A 17,705-nucleotide genomic window follows, 5' to 3' on the forward strand; every position below is an offset into this window, starting at 1 on the left:
GGGCAGCTCCTCCCGGGCCCGCCCGACACGGGCCGTGCGCAGGCGCCGCGCCGCTGCTGTGGTGCGGGAGCGCATGCGCGGAGCGGCCGCGGGGTGAGCGCGGAGCCGGCGCGATGAGCGCCGTGCCGGGGCTGAAGGAGGACTGTGAGGAGCTGCTCGGAGCCTTCCAGCAGGCAGACACCGTCCGCTTCGAGCGCTTCGCCGAGCTGTGGAGGGAGCGCCGCTTCCACACCATTTTCTAGTGAGTGAGGGAGGGAGGGGATGGCGGAGATGGCTCCCGGCCGCCCCTCAGGCCGAGCCGCGCCTGCCCCTCGCCTTCTCCCCATCCTGCCCCTCACCAGCCCCGCAGCCCCCAGTGCTGTTTCCCCCCGGGGTAGTCCAGTCTTTAAGGAGGTGTGGGTGAGCCGTGTGCCCCCTCAGGCCTGGCTCGGGGAGAGGGTTGCCTGGCTGGCCTCTAAAGAAAGTGGAGCATCGGTCACTCTGTAATGATGGAAGAGAGTTTTAAATTCAGGGTATTTCGTGCATTAGGAATGTGTGTGGTTTGAGCGCTGGCTCCACGGGGAGCTTGGTGCAATCCTCGGGAGATGTAAAAGTGTGATCGCTGGCCGTGCATGTTTGACTGAATCATAGAATATCCTGAGTTGGAAGGAGCCCACACGGATCATGGATCCGTGCCCTGCACAGGTCACCCCAAGGGTCGTAGCCTGTGCTGAGAATCTTGTCCAGACTCTTCTTGAACTCTGCCAGTTGTGATTTTTGGGGTCGTCTGCAGGGCCAGTAGCTGGACTCAGTGATCCTTGTGGGTCCCTTGTAGCTGAGGACATTCAGTGATTCTCTGTTTTTAAAACATCTAAAGCTTGTTTCTACATTATGAATTTTATGAATTTTCCTAAAGCCTGCAGTTTTATATTTACCTGTTTTAACATGCTGCTTTTTTTTTTTTTTTTTTTTTTTTGTTTATTTGCTTTAGTGGTAGAATGAGAGCTTTGGAGAGGAATAAGATCACAAAGAAGACTCTAGATGTGGCCCAGCAGTACTTCTTTCCCCCCTACTCCTTCCAGATCCGAGTTGGTGCTCTGTACCTTCTGTATGGGCTCTATAATGCCCAGCTTTGTCAGCCAAAACAAAAGGTAATTGTTCCTGAGGTTTTATTCTGAGGAGATACTAAGCATAAGATATGTGGTACACTGCTCTCTGCTTTGTCATCATACATGGTTAGGGCATTTCCTCTCGCTTTCTCAAAATAAAAATACTTAAAGCCAGATTGGAAGCTACTGGAAAATGCAGGGACAGAGAATGTGTTCATCAGCTGCAGGGTGAACCCCATTACAGCCTGAGTTACTCTTCAGAATTCCAACAGAATGGAGACTGGATTATTTCCACTTCCTGTTAACTAGAAAAGGAATTCATAAATAGGTTGAGAGCGTGAATGACACCCTCCTTGCTGCTTTTAGGGTAGGAGAGCAATATCTGAAGGAATTACAAACTCAGTGCAAGGAGAAGTGGCTTGCTTAGGAACTTTGTGATATATGTTGAGTGCAAGTGCAAAATTGAGTCCAAATTCTTCAAATAACTGAATTTGGAGTAGTCTGCAGTGATGCCAGGATGGCTCATATTTTGACCTCAGAGGAATCAGTAACTTTTTATGAAGATGAATTTAGGCAATTTTAAAGCCACTGCTGGATACAGCTGTAAGAGGGAACAGGACTTATCCAGAAAGTTAAGCAGAGAGCAAGTGAAGTGGGCAGAGTGGAGAAAGGAAGAAATAAGGGAAAGAGAACATTTATGAGCATTTCAGTGGCAGCACAACCTGGTATGAGTATTGTTTCCTAATCACTAGTGAAGGGGAATGTCCCAGGTGCAGACTGTTTTAAACACACTTCAGAATGTGAAGAATGAATGTTTTCAAATGTCAGAAAGGACTTGTGTTCCATGTCACTGTCAAAGAAAGTGACATAATAATGATCTTAGGAGCATAAAATTATGATAGCAGTAACAGATGTTATAGTGGGATCCTTTCTGCAGCTCTGGACATGCAGGTGTTGTCTGCAGTCAGATCACAGTAGACTGTAGATCACAGTAGTCAGCTCAGTTAATTTTATGGTTGAAATCTTGGTTTAACACTATGTAACTCTTGTGTTGCAGATCAGAATTGCACTCAAGCATTGGCCTGAAATCCAGAAATTCCAGCTGGATCTGCTTGATGCCCAGCACTATGATGCAGTCTATATCTTCAGGAGACTGCGACTTGCCAGAGCCTTCCATTTCACAGCAATGCCAAAGCTAGTGAGTTACTACATTGATGACTTACATTTTTAAACAAAATACCCTCATCTTTCAGTGCCTGACAGTTCAACAGCACTCATGGTCAGCTCAGCCTTGAGGCCAGTTAAAATGCAATATTTGTGGCTTTACAGAGGTAGGTGATGAAGAGCTTAGAGGGCGTTTGAATGCTTCTCACCTGAAAATAGTTTAGTTTTTCAGTCTCTGATGTTCCTAATGGATTTGAGATGTCTTACCAGTTGGGGAAATTAGTCAATTAGTCAATGCTGGATTAAATTCTTAACTGGACAATAATTTGTGAAAAGTGCTGCCTCTGAGCATGTGATAGCAAAGCTGTTGTTTTATGTGGTTTTATGCCTTTCAGTATCTTCCATCTCCTCATTGATGGATATGCAGTAGGAATTCTTAAGAGGAGGTGCCTTTTAAAATTTTCTTTTATGTTACAAACATTTCCTCTTGTTTTAGCTGACCTACAGAACTAAGAAGAAGATTGAGAAAAATTATTTTAAAGAAGAATTTAAGGACCCAAGCAATAGAGTAAACAGCCTCATCACTAATGATGTATTGGAGGTACAGTAACCTTTAAAATACAGATTAATCAATGGGGTTTGCTTTGTTTTAATTTCTCTGCTGTCCAAGAGCTGTAACTTCTCTAATCAGCAGTCTTGTCCTTTTGTGGAATGCAGGCTCAGGTAATTTTACCAGACACTCAGAATTGTGGCATTTAGTTTGGAAGAATTGTGGTATCTTTTTCAATACTGAAATATGCTTTAATGTTCTGTGGTTTTGCCTCAGTAGGATGTAAAAGGGTGTAAATGGTTAATTGTCACTTAGAGAAAAATGGAAAAGGGGGGAAGCATGTTTGTTTTGATATATCTGCAGGTTGCAGCTGGAGATTGATACTTGTGATAATATGAATTTACTTATCTGCAATACTTCTTCTCCCACCTTTATTTCTCCTTTCAAACATTGGGGTTTTTATTATATGAAAATGTTTTTGATTTTTATTATATGATGCATTTGATAAAAACCTGAGCAATGAGGTAAAAGTTCTTATATAAAGCAGGTAAAGGTTCTTATATCACTCAGTGGTAGAACTTTCTTTACAGCTTTTTCATTCAAATGTGTATCAGTAAGGTTGACTGCAGTGGTACAGAAAATTGGGAAGTAAAATATTTCCTCCAAAGAGATGAAAATGAACCACAGTATCAGAATCACAGTGGCCCTGAATCACCTTCTTAGTTAAAATAAACTCTTTCTTCTTTAGCTTATTTGATGGGTCAGTTCTGGTTAGCAGGATTCTTTGGCTCTAAAACTCAAATAATCTAACCACAATCAGTTTCTAACATTCCTCCTGGTCCAATGGTCTCCTTAAAATGCTTTCTATAACCCTGGGTTTGTACATTGAGGACCAATATTGCTTTCCTGCTGGAATCTTTTTTTTTTTCCTGAAAGACACTTTTTTAAAAAATTAATTTCAGGAACTGATGAATATTCACGACCACTACCAGAAAATGAAGTGTGTCATTTCAGCTGACAAATCCCAGCCAGACAAGGCCCTGAGCTTGATAAAAGATGACTTTGTGGTTAATCTCAAAGACATAACCTTGGAACATCAGGAATGGCAGCAGAACAGAATGGTAGGTACTACCAACCACTGTGCTGTGGGGCCTTAGCAGGTTGGGTGAAGAGCTGGAAGAGCTGGATTTCTTGGTGTGATTACATCTCAGACTGAAGGAGAAGGAACTGTGACACTGAAGGCTTTCAGTGTGTGAAACCTGAGGCAGGGATGTGGTATGGAAGAAAGGACTTGTGGCTGGTCTTGCCTCTGGGATACCACAAGTGACTGCTGAGAGGGAAGCCCTGAAGGTCTGACCTCATTAAATACCTCTGTAACACATTCCTGGATCAAAGAAAGGCCACAGTGTAAGGGAGATGTAGAAAATGGGCATGTGTGTAAATATTTGTCTTGTTTTTTACACTTCTTGGATTTTAGCTGTGTTGTTTATCACAGATGTTTAAAGAAAAACACTCTTCTTCCCCACAGAAACTACTCCGAAATGCTAAAGTAGTTCCTGAAACAGAAGACAAAAAGAAAGAGGAGACTTTGCTAAAATCAGAGGTAAAGAAACTTTGCTGCATTGCACAGGCCAGATCTGTTCATTTTTTGACTTCATATCTCATGCTAAGCAGTGCACATCAAAGTTTGATAGTGTCAGAATAAAGTCCAAGGACAGCTGGTGGTGCTGGTTGCTTGGTTTTGTTTTTAACTCTCATTGTTTTCTGTTGAGCTGTGAGCATTCACTGCTGTGACTGCTTAGATGATCACCATGAAAAGTCTCTCTCAGGTGAGGAGGGAAAAGAGCTGTGTTTTCTTGGCCAAACTCCTTTACACTTCCTCCTGGAGTTTCAGCTTAAGGCAATATTCATTTTTTTATGCTACAAAATTGTCTTATGTTGTACTTATCTGCTTTGAATTTGGGTAAGATGTGAAGTTTCAAATTTGAATTTTCTCCTCCTGGGCTTTGTTACAGTGAAAGCAACCAAAATTATGCTCTGTCTTTTTAATGATTGTTTTTTCCTTGAAGTACCATTTTGGTGGCATGGAAATTCTGTAGAACTAATGATAGAGTTACAGGTGTAGTGAGCTATTGCTCAAGTGGTTGCCTGATGCAATATTTCAGTACTGCTGGAATAGAATAAGAATATTTTCTGACTGGACTCTTGTTTCTTTACAGGGTTCTGAAAGAGCAAATGCCCTGGCAAGAATCAAATACAAGTCTTATTCTGCAGTTGTTGAGGTGAGTATGAAAATTGATAATGGGAAATGTCTTTATTTTTCAAGAACAGTTTTAAATACCAGTTTAATGTAAATGTTGGGTCAAAAAGGAATGAGTTAAAACTGCACTCTGTAATTCAGTTTTTGAATTATTTAGTTTTCCTAACACAATAGGGAAACCCAAAGCTCTTATTCTTGTTAGATTTATGGAACAGTGTAGATAAGGCCTGTGCTTGGGGGATTTTCCTTTACAGGGTATCTTTTAATATCTACTCTCTGTTTGGAATTTTAAGAATAAAAATATGTGAGTTTAATTGGTCAGATTCTTTATATCTTAGATATTGGAATCTTGGAACATGCCTGTGAAAATGGGACTTGGGAGTTTAAAGTCAATTGCAAGTTCTTGAAAACATCATTTCAGTAGCTTCTCCCTTAAAAGAGTATTGTTGGTTTGTCTTTTTCTTAGCAGTCCTATGAGAAACTTCTCACCTTTCTCTATTTATTAAAATCTCATATTGAAAAATGTGTCATTGAATGAAACACAGCTCTGGATTTTCAAACAGTCCAGACTTGTGAATGTGCAGTGATGTTTTCTAGGCACTTAAGCAAAGTATGATGGTCAGGAGGCTTTACAGAGCAGCAGATTTTGGAAGTGTTTCTTTTGTGTAGGGGGATGCAGCATGGCATGGCTTGGTAGTAACAGAGAATGGATTGGGAATGAATGAATGTTTCATTATTTGCATTTTAATTTATGCACCCATTATATCATAGAAGGGCATTGTCCTGTTAAAACTGAAGAACAGCAACTAGTGAGGGTCCTCCCTCCCTCTTTCCCCTTCTATCCCTTTTCCACCCTGACATCAAGTTGATGCTTTGGTCCCTGCTGGTTTGTCCAGTGACCCACAGCAAGATCTGGCTGTACAAGTTCAGCTTTCTTTGTGTCATTCAGGTTTCCAGGTCCAGGAGACATCGGCAAGTGCAGTTGGAATCCTCTGAATCAGGGCCCAGTTGTGGGAAGTCTCCAGGTCGAAGTAAAAAAGCCAGCAGGACACCACAGCCAGGAAGGAAAAGTTCTTCAGAAGTTAGAGGTACTTCTCTATTGAATCCATGAACCTGGGGAGCTTGCAAAATTTATTCATTGCTTTGCTAGCTGGGTTAAATTTTGCTGTTATCACTGAGAAATTACTTTTCCTGAGGAAATTCTCTTTCTGATATCCAACTCTTCAGCGGATAGAAGTTGCTCTGCTGTCTAAATCTTTTCTTTACTCCTTATTTGTTACAGGTTAAATGAAACTAAACAGCAAAATGGTTTTGAGTTTTCCCGACTCTTTGAGTTTTCCCGACTCTTTGAGTTTTCCCGACTCTGAGTTTTCCCGACTCTTTGAGTTTTCCTGACTCTTTGAATTGTTTTTATTTTGAAGATGGGAATTTAATTTCAAAGTTCCAAACTCAGTTTTCAGACTTGCTTAGCCTCTGCTAGGGAAAAAAAGTTAGTGAGGAAATGAATCCCTCTTCAGAGATGAGCATTAGGGAGTGTTGCCTTTGCTTGACTTTAAAAGAGTAGATGAAGTGTTTTGGACCAGTAAGGGCATTGTGAGTTATTGAACTGAGTTGGTGATTAATTTGCTTTAAATTGATAGTGTTAATTACTTGTTATTGAAGGTTTCTTAGTGAGCCATATGGAAGGTACTGTGAAAAGTAGGTTTGCCTGCAGCATTTGACAGCATCTTAGGAGAGCAGCAGTGAACAATGTTTTAACTGCTGGATGAGGGATGCAGAAGCAAAAAAAAGCTGACAGTTTTTCCTTAAAATCTGTGTGCAGGTGAAATGCAAGTGGCAGAGGAAACTGTAACTCGGCATATCGGGATGCCAATAATCATAGAAGAGGACTCAGAGGAAGGAGGTACAATGATTGCAATTCCAGCAAACTAGTAACTTGTTTTTTAATGTCCCTTTAATATTTGGATCATGTCTTGCTGCCTTGCAAAAGCCAGGTTTGGTTTTAGCCTGCAAATTGTTGCATGAAAATTGAAACCTTGAAATGCCACGGCAAAGTCCCCAGAGTAAATTTTTTCTGCATAGATTTCATCATAATGTGTTGAAAGTTAAAACTGGTCCAGTTTAAAGGAGTCTCATTCTTCTGTAATACAAGTTTGTCTTGAGGAGTTCCATGGTGTAGGGAAAAGTGATTTTTTTGGTCAGTCACCCACTTACAGAAGTGTTCTGGTAACTCTGTGAACTTTGGAGAGAAGAGCCCTTGCTGCCCTCACCTTTGCTGAGGGGAGAGAAGGTTCCTCTCTAGCCTTACTTTGAGCTGGGCAGTGTTTCATGGATTGAGCTCCAGCGCAGCAGTAGCACCTTCTGCTGTGCTGGAAGTTATCTGACATTGTCAGGGGAGGACTCTGGGAACTGCAGCAGGGGAGTGAATGGCTTTGCTGTCACTCAGGTTACTGGAAATAATGTGATTTGAATTGGGAAGCAATAGTAAAGCAGAATGCTCAAAGCTGACAGTGGAGTTGCTCTGCAGAAGCATCAGTGTTGGATGATACTGAGCTGCTCTGCAACTCAGAAGCTTCAGGGTCTGCTCTCAGCTGCTTGAGAACATGGCACAGTATAAAAAACCTTCTGTAGTAAATTACTATCCAAAATTCTATGTAATGGAAGGATATGTAGTACAAGGGATATTTAATATAATCTAATACATTTAAATATATTAAAATACATTTTTAGTGACATTGTATATTTATATTTGCTGTTTTTAGAAGCAAAGGAACATCCCACAGTACTGAAATGAGATTACATTCTCTGGTCACTTTTATTTGTAGACAGTGGGAATTCATTCAGTTTTAAATGGTCAGATTGAAGGTGCCATGGAGCATTTAATATTGTTCTTTCTTTACTTTCCCTTCACTTGTCCACTTGTGGTGGATAAAAAGTTTCTTTCTAAATTAGGAATATTCTCCCATTTCTCAGAATTTTCCAGTAAATTCTGAAGCATAAAAAATACTCATAAGCATTCTCTTCAGATATTTTGTGAGTTTTCCATTTGTCAAATTCACAGCAAAATCTGAAAGGTGTTGGTGAGGAGCAGAAAGCTTTTAAGATGAAATAAGTTTTGAAGTACAATATTCATCAATGGAATTTCAGTTGATACTTTCAATGACAGTGTGCTCTAGAATCCAGAAAGATTTTTTTTCATATTTGAAAATCATGTGGAGAGGGACTGGGAGGGGATCTTAAGAGCTTATCTAGTTAATCTCCTGTGCTGGATAGAATTCATTCTGCTTGAACAACTCCCATGTGGGAAGATGGATTTAAAAGCTTTTAAAAAACCCTTTCTCTTTATTTTCTTTCAGAAGTATCTCTCCCCAAGAGGAGAAAACGACGTTAGAGGATCCAGCTGGAGAAGCACTAATGTTAATTTTAATGACAAAATGAAAATGTCAGAGGTAATACCAAGTGCTTGTTGTGGATACCTTTGAACATAAAAGAAGTGTCTGGGACCAGAAGCACAGATGATGCTCAAGGGATGCTGGTAGTGACTGGGATACTTCAGCTGTCTCGTGGAGCCTTTATTCACCTGGTGAACGCTTTTTGTGGGAGACTGAAGTTGCTGTGTCCTGACTGAGCTGGAAAGAGAAGGCTCAGAGAATATTTACCCATGTAAGACATGTCTATAATCCTTTATCTCTGAACATAAGGGTTATTGACTGTTGAAAATTAGTGCAATAAATTATTTTTCACGCTTGACTTGCTCCATTTTATGGTGTGTAAACTTCACTGCTTGTCATGGTTTGATGCCACACATGTGGAAATGAACTTGCTGATAAGCTTTTTGTTGTGCCCTGTCTCCAGCAGATCTGGAGTGACTGTGTATTAAAATGGAAGGAGGTAAAGGGTGTTCATTAATTCTGCAGATAACCCTAAACTGTACAAGGGCAGGACTGGAATTCAAAATGATCTTTATAAATTGGAGGGGAGTGAAAGAAGTGAGTGCAGAAATAAACATGGATCTCAGCACCGAGAACAAGCACAGCATGGGGAAATATTTGCTTGGCAACAGTGCAGCAGAAGAAGCAAATGGACTGAGAATCATCACCTGGAATGTCTCTGTAAACACTAAAACCAGTAGAATTTGTGTCACTCAACCTTGGAAGGCTGTAGCCTTAAATATCCCCATCTGACCACAACAGTTGAAGAGGAATGTGGAGTTACTCTCCTTGGAATTTCTCCAGTTGATCACAGCTGTTCTTTCAAGAAAGGCGAAGGAGTTAAGTATCCTTTTCTACAAGAAGAAATATAAATTAGAATTTTGAAATATTTTGAATGCAAAAAGAACCTAATTTGAATGAATTCGTTTGGTAGTATGACTGTCAAAAGGCCAGATGAATTGAAGTGCTCTTACCTAGAAGAAAAAACATTTAAATGGAGATAAAAATGGTTTTACTATCAAAGGTTTCCATATTAAATGTGTTGGTTGGCAAGGAGGAATGGGCCAAAATGAGGCTGGACACTGGAAAAGCTGATGATGAAGTGCCAGAGTTGCACTCAACCTTGTTAATGAGAAAAGAGGAAACACTTTGTAATAAAGCTAAACCTTACTGTACTGTAAACTGAACAGTGAAGTACTCAGTTAAATAACCAAAGTCTTGACAATCTAATCCAAAAGTCATTATTAGCCCAGATCTAATTATTATAGAAAAAGAACACTTCTACACAGAGTATAAACCCCTATAGCAGTAACAACACAGTTAAAGTAATCATACATACATTTAGTTTCTACTCTTTTTTTCTGGTTTATCATTCACTCTTCCTCTTTGGCCTGAGGTTGGGCTAAGGCTGTGGATGGCTCAAATGTGGTCTTAAAAGGACTCATCTATGGCTATGAATGTTTTGGAGGTATCATTTCTGTAAGGTTTGCACACTTTGGTTTTATTTGGGTTTTCTGACAGGGACAATGCCTGTGCTTTTCTGTTACCTGCACAAACCCTGCCTCTGTGCATTTCTTCTACTTTTTGATGAGCAGCTACAAAAAAAACCCAAAACAGATGAGGCCTCAAAGGGAAGCTTAATCAGCCTAGCTTTGCTCAGTAACATGTTTAAGGAACATATTTAATACTGTTCCCTGCAGTGGCACTTTTTCATAACATGACCATCTAATTTGCCTCTCCTTATACCTTTGAGCCCTCCCAAGAGCTGAGTAAGGGGTGGAATTTGTCAAATTTTTGATACTCAGTGACATGAGTCCTCTCTGCACTCCTCTGCAAATGATGTACAAAGCATGCAAAGGCTTGGCTAGGCACAAGGGTGGGTGCATTCAACTATCAAGAAATTGTTTTCATATTGTAATCATGAAAACAAATGTTCTGTAATTTGTTTATAAAATTACATAGATGGAAAATGGAAGTCATGATTAAGAATAAACTTAGAACTGCTGACTATATGCATGGTGATGTTTCAAAGCAGTAATCCTGAGAATTTAGAGGCAGCTGTAAGCAGAGATTCACAATGGCGGTGTAATCTTTAAAAGAAAAAATCCCTTGCTGCAGTCTGATGGGCAATTACAGGCTTTGAAAAACAGGACAGGGACTTCCTAAAATGCTTCATTGAAGCAAGCAGCTGTCATTAAAAAAAAAACCCTTCAACGATAATTCTGGAAATCCAAATAGTAATAGTAGTAGTAGTAGACTTTCTGAGATCTAAATTCTCTCCTGGTTGTAGTCTCAGCTATGCAGTGGTTAAAGTCTGCAAGGAAATTCAATCTCTGTGATGCCAGCCTAACTTCCAGCTGTGCTGGTGGATAGGAGTGAGGCCATATGACAGTGTGTATCTGGATGTTGTTACAGTTTTCAGAAATAAATTGAATAAATGTGTTTTGGCTGCAGCTTCTCTGAGGTAGATGCACAACTGTTCATCCAAAAATAATCACAATTTCTTTGGCAAAGGTGAAAGATCCTCTTAGTGGAGGCTGGAGCCAGTGATTGCAAGGATAATGTGGGTGATGAAAAACAAAACACAACTAAAACACCAGGAGGTGACATCAGTTTACAGAATCACAGAATCAATTCTCTTGGAGAAAACCTCTGGCATCACCAAGTCCAACTTTTGACTGATCAGAGCATGGCCCTGAGTACAATGTCCAGTCTTTTATTGAATACCTGGAAACTGTTTAAGTGAAAGTATACAATATATTTTTTATTCTTCTTATTAAAGCAACCAACAAGATCTAATTAAATCAAAGTAAGTGCAAAAGACTGGACAAATGAAGCTCAAATACCAGCTCAGGAATGCTCCTGTAAGCAGCTGTGCTCAACCTGGAGGTTTTTGCAGCCTTCAAACTGAAGTTGAAATAGCAATATGGGAGTGATGTGAAAAAATTCCAAATGCCATGGGTGACAGTGGAGATCTCTGTGGGTACAGCTTAGTGTCAATGTAGGTATCACCTCCAGAATAACTGGAGAATCCTACAGTAAAAGGGATTTTGCTGTTTGTTATAAGGCCAGATTGTTTTCTGCGAAATTCTCTTATTAAGTGAATTTGTGTTGCTCCCAATTGCACATCTCTACTGTAGTGAGCACAGAGAAAAATTAATTCATCACCATCTGCATAAAGACAAGTTACAAAGCTGGAGAGACTGTTCCATTCATTCTAAAACCTTTCTTTTTCAGACTAAAATCAAAAGCAGTCTGTTTAAATCAAAAGCAGTCTGTTTTCTTTTTGTTGTTGGTTTTGTTTTCTTTTTTTTTTTTTTTCTAGGATTCTAAAGGTAGACCTGATCCGAAAGGACTAAAAGATACTTCAAGGTTTATTCTGGTGTTATACTTAAATATCTTATGTAACTGGACTCTATGCAGAGTGTTTGTATTCTCTCATCACATGAGCCCTGCAGAGCAGGTTTCTTCAAATGACACTGGTATTTTATCCCTTCTTGTCTGGAATGTTTCATTCTGAAGCTCATTCTGCATCTGGAGTTGCCTGTTTAGATTTTACAAAGCTTGCTAAGTGGCTTCCTCAGCCCATTTTCATCTTGGTCCTCAAATCTGGGCACATGATTAAGCCAGATAATGGAATATTTCCCTCCTCCATGTGCAGCCCAACGTTTGGAAATGGAACTCCTGGAATTTATCAGCTACAAGGAATTTAAAAATGTGCTGAGCTCTGTGTTTCTCCTAGCACTTAGAGTTTAGAAGACCCTGAGATGAATGGGACCTACAACAAAAATAGAAGTCCAACTCCTGGCCCAGCCTGGGCCATCCCAGGAGTCACACCCTGTGCCTGAAAGCCTCATCCAAATGCTGAACTCTGTCAGCCTTGGTGACCAGAGCCCTGGGGAGCCTGTTCAATGCCTGAGCACCCTTTGGAGGAAAAACCTTTTCCTGATATCCAACCTAAACCTCCCCTGACACAGCCTCAGGTCATTCCCTCAGGTCCTGTCACTGGGCACCAGAGAAGAATCAGTGCCTGCCCCTCTCTTGCCCTCAAGGGGAAGTTGTAGACTGTGATAAACTCTCCCCTCAGTCTCCTCCAAGCTGAGCAGACCAAGTGACTTCAGCTGCTCTTGTGTGGTTTCACCTCTGGGCCTTTCACCAACTTCATAGCCCCGGGTCACTCTCTATGCTGTGACACAGTTTGGCTGTAAGAGAAACCATCAAAGGAACATTACCTTTCAGCCAACAGACACCAAACTGCTTCCTCTTTAGTCACAGCAATGTAAATCTGGGAAATATGGGAAATGAGGCAGGACAGAAGAAGACATAACCCTCAGCTGCTAAGGCTTCTTGGAGATGGGGAGTAGCTTGCTCTTTTGTTATTAAAAAAATGGGTTTTGAAAGGTGAGGTAGCAATTAAACCCGAGAGACAGGCTCGGTGCACCGTGCTGAGCAGGTGATTCTGACACGGGGCCGGAGTTGTCACTGTCCATCCCGCTGTATCCACACGTGCTGCCAGCCGCTCAGCCCAGTCCTGAGCACCATGAATAGCCACGGCACGGCATTTTGGGAGGCGCAGCCAAGCCCCCCGGCCGCATTTTGGGGTGAAATGTGGCAGAGCCCCGTTTCCCGGTGCCGCCCCGGCGGAGGCAGCGCCGCTCCCTCCCGCAGCCCCGCGGGACCCGCGGCCGCGCCCGGCTCCCCCCGCTGCCCGCGCCGGGCGGGGATGAACCGAGCGGGGCCGAACCGGCGCGCACCCTCCGCGCTGCCTCCCGCGGGCTCCGCTCCGCGCCCAGCCGGGCCCGGCCATGGCCACGGACGGTGAGTGCGGGCGGGCGGTGCCCGGTGCTGGCCCGGGATGCGGGGAGCGCGATGCTGATGGGAGAGGGAGCGGGATGGTGATGGGAGCAGGACGCTGCGGGATGCGGGATGCTGCGGGAGTGGGAGTGGGATGCTGCGGGGAGGGGGATGCTGCGGGGAGGAGGATGCTGATGGAAGCGGGATGCTGATGGAAGCGGGATGCTGCGGGATGCAGGATGCTGCGGGATGCAGGATGCTGGCGGGAGCGGGATGCTGGCGGGAGAGGGGTGCTGCGGGATGCAGGATGCTGATGGAAGCGGGGCACTGAGGGATGCTGACGGACCCGGGAGGGGGAAGCCGGGCCCAGCTCCAGTGGCCCTGCCCCTGGGACGGTGAGGAGCCTCCGCCGTGGGGCCCGGCGCGGTGGCAGAGGGGGTTCGGGGGTCGCTGTGCCCTCCCCGGGCCGGCTGCGGGCGGTGCCCCTCGGCCGCTGCCCAGTGCGGGTCTCACAGCGAGCGGGGCCGGGCTGTGCCGCCCGTGTGTTTCCTGCCGAAAGGGTTCCTGTGCACAGACACCAATTCCAGGGAGAATAAAGGAACAGGAAAGCTGGGTTTTGAGATAATGACGAAGAACAGGTGTTCTTGTAATCATGGGGGACTTGTCTATGTCTGGGAGCCTGGGAGTTGTTGGATTTTCTTACCACAGCATAATAGAAATGATTTGAGGGAGGATTTTTGAGTGATGAGGGTGTTGTTTTGATTGATGGTGTTGTTGACCCACCCTGGCTCAGCTCATGGTTGTGACAGTGGTGCTGCTGCCAGGTATTTCCCTTAATATTTCAGATCACATCCCTGGTGAGTTGCTGAACCTGAACTCTTGCTGTTAGACACAGCCCTGGCAGTCTCCTCCTGATTTACTATAAAAATGACAACTCCAATGCTTCCTGAAGATTGCTGGGTTGATTTTGCTACATCTTTTGCCAGCTTTGGGGAAAATAATCACGTGAGCCTTTAAGAGATGCCAGAATGACATACAGCAGTGTGCAAGCTCTCAGGAAAAAAATCCTATGCTTGATCTTTTTATTAAAAAGATTGGACTTAATCAGGAGTGGCATTTCTCTCCCCCTTTTGCCATTTGGTGATGTTCCTTTGTGTTTGCTGTTCCTCATTTTCTTTCGAGGCTGTGTCCCTAAGGAAGGGTCATCCCAGGCAAGGCCCAGCTGATGGGTGGAGTTGTGGATTTTCCACAGCATGGAGCCATTTGGTGCTTCAGCGTGGCCTTAGCAGAATTAGCAACTAACCTGGTTTGTTTAGAGTAGTATTAGTACACTTTTGCAGAATCTGTCCTTCCATGAGCTAGATTTTATAGCAGAGATCCACGTCTGACAGTTGACTCCTCACTTGTTTGAAAATTGCTAAATATTTTGATTGAGAAATAATAACCTGAAATGAAAAAAACTGGAGGGAAGCCTGATGTTAAAATGAATAAAGTGGCATTCCTTGGACTCGGTTTATTTGTATTAAATTCCACTTAGGTTTAAACTATGATTTTTATTGAAGTGGGAAAATCTGTATTATTCTGTTTGGCTTTATATCCAACCTCAGCAGATGCCAGCCTCTCCTGTACTTGTATGGAGCAGTGGCACCATCAGCAGGACCAGGGATTGTCTTGTCTGGGGAGCTCTGGGAGGAGAGCAAGGGCATCCTGAGGGCTCAGGTAGTGCCCACTTCTGTCCTTGTGTCAGAGTTGTTCCTCTGAGAAAGGCAGAAAGAGCCAGAAAGTCTCTCTCCCTCTGTGATTCTGGGCTGCCAGAAGAGGTGGCAGTGATGACTTGAGGTGATCAGAGATCCATTTTACAGCTGTCTGCTCTGGTTTAATTGCTGAATAATTCATTGTTCCTGCTGGCTCAAGGATCAGAAGTGAAGGAAGTTTGGTTTTCACTATGGCTTCAGCTCAACTGGAAATGAGTTTAGCTTGGACACAGTTCAGGTCAGTGCCAAACAGAGCTGTGGATCATTTGACTCCATTTCTAATGCAGTTTTAATTAAAGCTGTGGGAGCCAGTGCTGTTCAGCCCTTTATTGATGATCTGCATGAAGGGATTGAGTGTGTTGGTGACAGCATCAGGTTGGGTGGGAGTGCTGATCTGCTGGGAGGGAAGGAAGGCTCTGCAGAGGGTGAGGAAGGCTGGATTGATGGACCAAGCCCAGTTTTATGATACACAAGGTGAAGTGCCAGGTCCTACAGCTGGATCACAAGAACCCATGTGCCACCACAGGCTGGGGCAGAGTGGCTGGAAAGCTGCCTGGAGAAAGAGGCCCCGGGGGTGTTGGCAGCAGTGAACATGAGCCAGGTGTGCCCAGGTGGGCAAGAAGGCCAAAGGCACCTGGGCTATGCCAGGAACAGTGTGGGCAGCCAGACCAGAGCAGTGATTGTCCCTCTGTGCTCTCACTGGTGAGGCTGCACCTCGAATCCTGAGCTCAGGTTTGGGCCTCTCATGTCAAGAGAGACATTGAGGGGCTGGAGCATGTGCAGAGAAGGGAGCAGAGCTGGGAAAGGGTCTGCAGAACAAATCTGATGAGGAGCAGCTGGGGGTGGGGCTCAGCCTGGAGAAAAGGAGGCTCAGGGGGGACCTTCTCACTCTCTACAACTCCCTGAGCCAGGTGGGGGTCAGGCTGTGTGGGAAACAAGCAATAGGACAAGAGGAAATGGCCTCAAGCTGTGCTAGAAGAGGTTTAGATTAGATATTAGGGAAAAAAAAAATAGTGGAAAAGGTTGTCAAGCATCAGAACAGGCTGCCCAGGGCAGTGGTGGAGTTACCATCCCTGGAGGGATTTAAAGGAAGTGTGGATGTGGCACTAGGGGACATGGATTAGTGATGGGTTTGGCTGTGCTGGTTGGGCTTGGTGATCTTAGAGGTCTTTTCCAGCCTAAATGGTTTCATTATTTGATGGTCTCCTCATAATAGTAAGACCATTCTGTATATTTTAAAGTCAAAGATCTCCCAAGAGAATATATTTAAAAGAGGAAACATACATGTGACTCTTCAAAGTAGTTTCTAAATACTGGAAGTACATTGACTTCCATTTGAAAGTTCACGTCACTGTATCTTGGTTTTGGTTTTGATTATTGTTTCATTTTGATGCAACATTGCCTAAATTGTTGCTAATAATAGACCTGCATCACATCTGGCTGTGTTGAAAGCAAATCTTAAGAAATGTCTGCTTTGTGGAAAATATTGATTGCACTTGCATCTTCTTTCCTAAACATGTGAAACACAGGTGCTTCCACAAAGAGCCTGCATTTGTGCCCATGCACCTGTCCCTGGGAGAGAACATTTAAGCATGTAGTCAGACCTCAAAGTAAATTGGAGAATATTCAAAATCTGTTTCCTTCCTGTTCTCATTCAAGGGGTGTGGGGGGATATTCTCCAGGGATGCTGAGATGCTATATTCTCTGAGAAGAGTTTGTTTTTCACAAAGATAGGCACCTTTATACATCCTGGAGGAGAGGATGGAGAGGGCTTCACTGAAGAACTGGGCTGCAGTTACAAAGGTGCAGAGAGCATTCAGAAGCCAAAGAGCTGCTGGTCTTGTGAATCCTACAGCCAGGCTTAGAATAACATTTTTAGAGGTTTGAAGGCAAAAGTGAGTTCTTATTATATTCATTGGTTTAAAGTAATTAGTGCTAATATAATTGGTAAAAGTTGTATAGAAATTTAATTAGGTACATATACATATTTACTTATATATCTAGTCTAATTCACAAAAATTTTCATTTATCTTTTCTAATCTGTTCCTCTACTAACAGCCTTGTCTTCTTCCTTACTATAAATACACTCAAAAATCATCAATTATTATTTCTTCTATCAACTCAACTTTACTTACAAACCAGCTATCAAACACCTCCATGCTAAACCAAATACTTTTGAGGTTGCAAGGCACCATAAGCTGAAAGCATCCCTGTAGCCTCATTACTGAGGGCTGTAGCACTGGTTTAATTTGCTTCTGTCACCATGAAATGGGTCCTGTTGAGTGCAGAGGGGTGATTATGGAGGAAGTGTTGTGGCTGTGGGGTGGCTGAGGATGTGCTGGAAGCAGCCAGAGCTCTTCCAGCTGTGTCAGGTTTTGGGAAGTGCAGCACTGAGCCTTGCCTTTGCTCCAGGTAATGGTGCCAGCCCTCCTCAGGGAGCCATCTGCAGGAGCCTGGATGTTTATTTGCCTTCTTGGAGTGTTCTTTATCTTCCTGGGCACACGGGGAACAAGTGAGTCCCCTCTGGGTACATCCTTCCACGGAGCTGCTCAGCTGTAGAGACATCTCTTAAACTAAGAGAAGCAGTCATAATTATCAGGGGACATTTCTAAAAACACTAGGCAGCTTTGTTTTGAAAAAGCAGCCTCAGATGGGCCTTAGGTA

At 43.2% G+C, this 17,705-nt stretch overlaps 2 protein-coding genes across 10 annotated transcripts in view; both read left to right on the forward strand.

The window, feature by feature from the left end:
* The first annotated feature begins 47 nt into the window (after positions 1-47).
* On the forward strand, positions 48-8,812 carry SNAPC1 (small nuclear RNA activating complex polypeptide 1). The gene is made up of 10 exons (XM_071426234.1): positions 48-241; positions 971-1,130; positions 2,146-2,286; positions 2,749-2,853; positions 3,765-3,923; positions 4,331-4,405; positions 5,022-5,084; positions 6,012-6,150; positions 6,885-6,965; positions 8,419-8,812. Exons 1-10 carry the CDS (start codon positions 114-116, stop codon positions 8,451-8,453), a joined length of 1,086 nt encoding a protein of 361 aa, XP_071282335.1. The 5' UTR covers positions 48-113; the 3' UTR covers positions 8,454-8,812.
* A 4,295-nt stretch (positions 8,813-13,107) lies between these two features.
* Positions 13,108-17,705, forward strand: part of SYT16 (synaptotagmin 16) — a 115,391-nt gene continuing 110,793 nt past the window's right edge. For 8 of the 9 annotated variants that reach the window (XM_071426238.1, XM_071426235.1, XM_071426249.1 and 5 more), the window contains exon 1: positions 13,108-13,311. The gene's annotated coding sequence lies outside the window, so the exon portion shown is untranslated. Of the gene's footprint in view, positions 13,312-14,785; positions 15,280-17,705 lie in introns of those variants that run through there. The other variant, XM_071426241.1, reaches the window with a different exon arrangement.

Source organism: Agelaius tricolor, unplaced genomic scaffold, assembly GCF_023055355.1.
Source record: "Agelaius tricolor isolate 1412-34295 unplaced genomic scaffold, bAgeTri1.0.p SCAF_5, whole genome shotgun sequence".
NCBI classification, from domain to species: Eukaryota; Metazoa; Chordata; class Aves; order Passeriformes; family Icteridae; genus Agelaius; species Agelaius tricolor.

Coding starts and splice junctions, on each gene's coding strand:
- SNAPC1 (XM_071426234.1), top strand. CDS start 114: ATGAGCGCCGTGCCGGGGCTGAAGGAGGACTGTGAGGAGCTGCTCGGA. Junction 1,131..2,145: donor TTTGTCAGCCAAAACAAAAG/GTAATTGTTCCT, acceptor CTTGTGTTGCAG/ATCAGAATTGCACTCAAGCA. Junction 4,406..5,021: donor AGACTTTGCTAAAATCAGAG/GTAAAGAAACTT, acceptor GTTTCTTTACAG/GGTTCTGAAAGAGCAAATGC.